General features: G+C 47.9%; 1 protein-coding gene across 1 annotated transcript; it reads right to left on the minus strand.

The window, feature by feature from the left end:
• Positions 1–77: 77 nt before the first annotated feature.
• Positions 78–3,222, minus strand: LOC110225941 (uncharacterized protein At3g60930, chloroplastic-like). Its single transcript, XM_021016362.1, has 4 exons — positions 3,213–3,222; positions 1,157–1,332; positions 850–1,092; positions 78–773 (listed from the first exon to the last, which is right to left on the minus strand). The coding sequence occupies exons 1-4, from the start codon at positions 3,220–3,222 to the stop codon at positions 78–80; spliced, it is 1,125 nt and encodes a 374-aa protein (XP_020872021.1).
• Between the last annotated feature and the right edge of the window lie 1,549 nt (positions 3,223–4,771).

Raw genomic sequence — 4,771 nt, forward strand, 5'->3', positions numbered from 1 at the left:
TCGAGAGAGCTTACCCTCATCCATCCGGAGCATCTTACAAAAAAGGGCAAAAGAGAGAATAAAAAGACATCTCGGGATCAGATCGAATCTTGGTTAACCGGCGAAACTTGAGCTACCTTGGTACCTCGGTTCGAATCCGACTGGTCGGCAACGCCTATCGCAGCCGTGGCACCCTCGATCGAACGGTTCCCGAAGCTATCGTCGACAGAGTCCGGGGAAACCGGAGGAAGCTTCAAGTCCTCTCGCAGCTCGGTCCCAAGACGGACGTACTCATCCTCGGCGTCCCCATACTCAGCCGTCCATTGAAGGACCTCGGCCTTCTCATCCTCCACCTTTTTCCCTTCCTCCAGCTCGGCTATCAGCTCGGCATTGGCCCGCGCTTGCACCAAGTACATGTAGCGCGTGGATACCTTCCCGAACTGGTCCATCTTCGCCTCGATAGCCTTGACCTTCTCGGCAAACTCCCTTTTGGCTGCCCTCCGTTCTCTGACAATCTCCTTCTCCCGGAGAGCCTTCTCTTCAGTAAATAACCGATGAAGGCGTGCAACCTTGGCCTCGAGCTTTCTCTGAGTCCGCAGGCTATCCTCAGAAGCTTTCAATCGCTCCACCTTCTCGGCCTTGGCCAACGCCTCAGTTTCTTGTTTAGCCGCGATCGCCTCGGACAACCTAGCTTCGACCTCAGCTCGGGATGTCTCCGATCTCTCACGGGCCAGCTCGGACTTCCGAGCTCCAAAATCATAAGCCCGAACCATGGAATTCATCGAATGGAAGGCCTGAAATAGAACGAGAATCATTAGCAAGCAAATATGGAAACAATAGTAAAATACGTCAGGGACAGATCGATGATACCTTCAGAAATCCAGCAGCGGTTTCACGGTAGTTTTGAGCCTCCAACAAGGCATCGGGAGCAGACAGTGGCGGACCCGAGCAAGAAGCGACAAAATTCGCCGAAGCGATCTTGTCCTTGTACACTGGAGTTTCGCTACGACTCCTTTTTTCCTTCCTAGGAACTCCCGAGCCATCACCTCGGGGTCTTTTTCCCCTAGTTTTGGATTTCGCCTCGGTGGCTGGAGCAGCAATAACCCAGAGCCCCTACCACCTCCGGGACATCGGTCGTAGGGGAGATATGCCCGGCCACCTTGGGAACGATCGAAACCATATCCCGAGCTTCATCAGTTGCCTCGGCACCAACAACGACCTCAGGGTTGGCCTCGGGAGGAGTAGGAGGTCTGAAGTTTGCCTCCAAAACAGCTTTTTCCTTAGCCGCCTTCTTTTCAGCAGCTTTCCTGGCTATCAGAGACTGCGCAGCGCCCTGTATCTCGATAAGATGATCTAGGCGATGATCGGATGATTCGGAAGAAGACTGGCAGGGGGCTCCGTGCAGCAAACGCAAGGCTCTCTCAATTCTTTCCTGGGAGAAGTGTTTTGTCCAATCGCACTTCCGAGCAATTAGTTCGTCGTGGAGATCTAGAAAACCTTCGGGAACGTCTTCGAGAAACGACGGGTTCCGATCTGCATGAACAAGAAAAACGGTCAGTAAAAAGGTTAAAGCAAAACAAAACAGCAAATACGGCTTCGGGCGTAGTACCGATTTGTCTCCACTTTCCAACAACTTTCCCTAAGTAGTCCTCGTGGACACTATACTCATTTAAGGCTACGTAGAAGAAGTTATCGGTGTACTTCTCATCCTTGCTCGGGAAACCACCGATAACCCTCCTATTTGGCCTCGGAGATATGTAAAATCTCTCAACAGGGCCTGGTATGCACCGGATCTCCAGGAGATTCCTCAAGTGGCTAAGGCCGACAATATTGACCATCTCAATACTTCGGACTAGAATCCTCACTAGATGCCGCAGGCCTCGGGTCGTTATCTGGGATAGAGCAATCTTGTACGACCACAGAAACGCCAAAATCGGCCTCGGGATTGGAAGCCAAAGATAGCAATGGTAGAAGAACCCCTCGTAAAGGGTGAAAAACCCCTCGGGCGGATCGTCTGCTCGCTCATTCGGAGTTGGAAGTCTTAGTTCAATCCCCTCGCTAAAACCGAACCGGGCCTTGAGATCCCGAAGGGAATCCTCCGTGTATAAGGTAGAACCCGGGGGATCGGGTTTCCTAGCTTTCTTGGCTCGTTTCCTCTTCTGTTGACCCTTGGCTGCTTGAACTCTAGCTTGAAGCAACCTGGCCGCCTCGTCAGAGTCATAATGAACCTCCTCGGCCTTAATAGGAAGAAGAGGCGCCTCGGGGGCATTTTGCCAGCATGAGATTCCAGCTTCGCCAACTGCCGGTGGATGTATCCCCCTCCTATTTAAAATCGCCTCGGGATCATCAGGCAAATCCTGATCCCAAGCCACATCTGCAATCGCGTCTTCCCGAGCGATGAAACGGCTCGGGTCTTCTTCCCGTGAAGCCGACTCTGCATCACTACCACGGTACAATTCGATCTGACGGTCCGTGGTATCCTCCTCGAGGTCGCTCGAAGAACTCCAGACCATCTTTCTCTTGTAGACAGGGAGATGAGTGTCGCCTCGGGGCGAATCACTGGAATCAGAGAGAGATATTTTTTGGCTCGGGAGATTGAAGAAGTTGATCGGAGGAACAAAGCTTGACAGGTCGGAGAAATCAACCTAGATCTAATGACGGTGGCGATACGACGGAAGTATAACGGAAGAAGTAGAAAATGCAAGAACTCAAGATCAGAGAGAGAAGAGAACGAACCTTGAAAATTTTCCTTTGCAGTTGCGAAATGAAAGAATGAGTCGAAGACATAACATTTATAGAGATTTTGGGCGCGTCGGGTACGAACGAGCCAAATAAAACACATCGTATCCGCGTCTAAGGCGCGTCGGGCACGCACGAAGTGAGGAGGATACTTCGCATCCGCATGAATCTCGGGAATCAGCGAAAGGACCTTTCCACTTCTCAAGAAGGAATCCCAACCGTCACACGCCAAGAGAAGATGAAACGACAGAGGAATTCGAATTGCCAAAAACTTTAAAGGGACCGAACTGTCCAAAGTAAACGGCTCGGCCTAATTGTCATAAAGCTCGTCACGCTTGGTTCTCCAAACTAACGAGCTGGGGGGCTAACTGTTGGGGTCGGATTCCATCCTTTGGCGCCGAGCCAGACTTAGAACACTTCGGGAGTCTTTCAGTGATCACCCCGGGGCATCGCATCATTTACCTCGGGTTATCCATCTAATCGATTTAGTATACCCGAGCCCATCGCCTCGGAGATACCCGAACAAGCCATCCTAGAGTGCCCGAGCCAGTCCTTCCTGTGTACCCGAGCCGATTGCACAAGTTTCTCCGAGGTGAAGTCTTCATCATCGCCCGAGGTAAAGACTTAGTAAATATTCGCTTTCAAAGTACCATTTCCAAGCAAGGCATCATTTCCGAACAAGAAGGATCACTTCCGATAAACCCGGAAATGATAAGGAAGAATCACGAAGGATCAACTTAAATCAGGAAATCTTCCAAAAAACTCCGAAGAATAAGGAAATTATCCTGATCCGCGATATTCTACACCGACTTCAAGATAAATGGAAATCTTCCGAGAATATCGCTGGAGAGGCGGTTTATCACCCCTATATAAAGAGATTCAAGGCTCTCGCAGAAGGCAAGCAATATCGCTCTAGAATTTGCACTACAAAAAGCTCTCACAGCACAAACATCTTTTTCATTACGATCAAACTCTTGTACGATCAAAGTCATCTTTTCCTTAATAATATCAAGAACACCATCTTTGGTATCAATTGATTCTGTCGTTCTTTGAGAATTCACATTTATCGTATCCCTAAAATAAAACCCTAGACAAATCTCGATTGTGTTAGTTTCGACTTCCACAACGAGATGGTTGTAGATGATCACAACGTAAGTTAAAATAAAGTCTTGAGAAATTGTTTATTTATTTTCTTTTTTTTTTAATTTCTTTTCTTCTTTACTTGTTCAAGCCCAACGACTTCCAAACGCCTCATCAAGATATAGAGAACGAGGAAACTGAAGAATCTGAGGATGGCGAAGATACAGACCAGGTTTGTCTGTTGCTCTGCAAACATATATTTCTGTCTTTCCATGGATATGATCCATTCTTCTAATAACCTATTTAACAGGTCCATGTTGAGAAATCTGGTGGTGGGTCTGAAAACGTCGATGTTATTGTTGATTGTGAGGAGAGAAAAGAAGATGTAATTGAAAAGTCTGTTGGTGCGTCTGAGACTGCTGTCGAGGATGTTGTTGTAGAGACCAAGTCTCAGTCGGGGGACGAAAACCAAATTATGGGAGACGAGAGTAGTGATGGGAGTCATGGAGGATCTGATCCCGAGGAAGGGCAAGATGAGGAAGCTGTAGTACAGGCGGAGGTATAATTATTTCCCATTGGAAAACCAAACCTCATTTGATCATGTTTTGTCCCTGAAATATATCGTCCCCATCTTATTAGGCAAACAAATCATGGCCGCCAGAGCTTCTTAAATCTCCAAGAGCTGCTGATGTACAACAGGTTGACAGTCAAGAGGTATGTTTATCTTAATTTTGTTCACTTTTTTGTTTTCGAGAAGAAAATTGCCTAACAATTTTCCTAACAATTTTTTTTTGTTTCCTAACAATTTTTTTTTGGATAGCCTAATGCTACTGGTGGTGGTTTGGCAAAGTCGAAAAAAAGCCCACACTCTTCTGTTGGTGATGCTGTTGAAGGGGATTCTTCTAAGCCGATGCTCCCTTCCAAAAGGGCAAGGAATAACCCCAACGTTTCCGTGACCCAGTCCAAGGATCAC

This window comes from Arabidopsis lyrata, assembly GCF_000004255.2.
Source record: "Arabidopsis lyrata subsp. lyrata unplaced genomic scaffold ARALYscaffold_235, whole genome shotgun sequence".
Taxonomy (NCBI): Eukaryota; Viridiplantae; Streptophyta; class Magnoliopsida; order Brassicales; family Brassicaceae; genus Arabidopsis; species Arabidopsis lyrata.

Bases quoted from the DNA above. Each gene is read 5' to 3' on its own strand.
- LOC110225941 (XM_021016362.1), bottom strand. The intron at 1,093-1,156 runs GTTTCGATCGTT...CGGAGGTGGTAG, and splicing joins CTGATGAAGCTCGGGATATG to GGGCTCTGGGTTATTGCTGC. The intron at 774-849 runs GTATCATCGATC...GTTCTATTTCAG, and splicing joins CCGCTGCTGGATTTCTGAAG to GCCTTCCATTCGATGAATTC.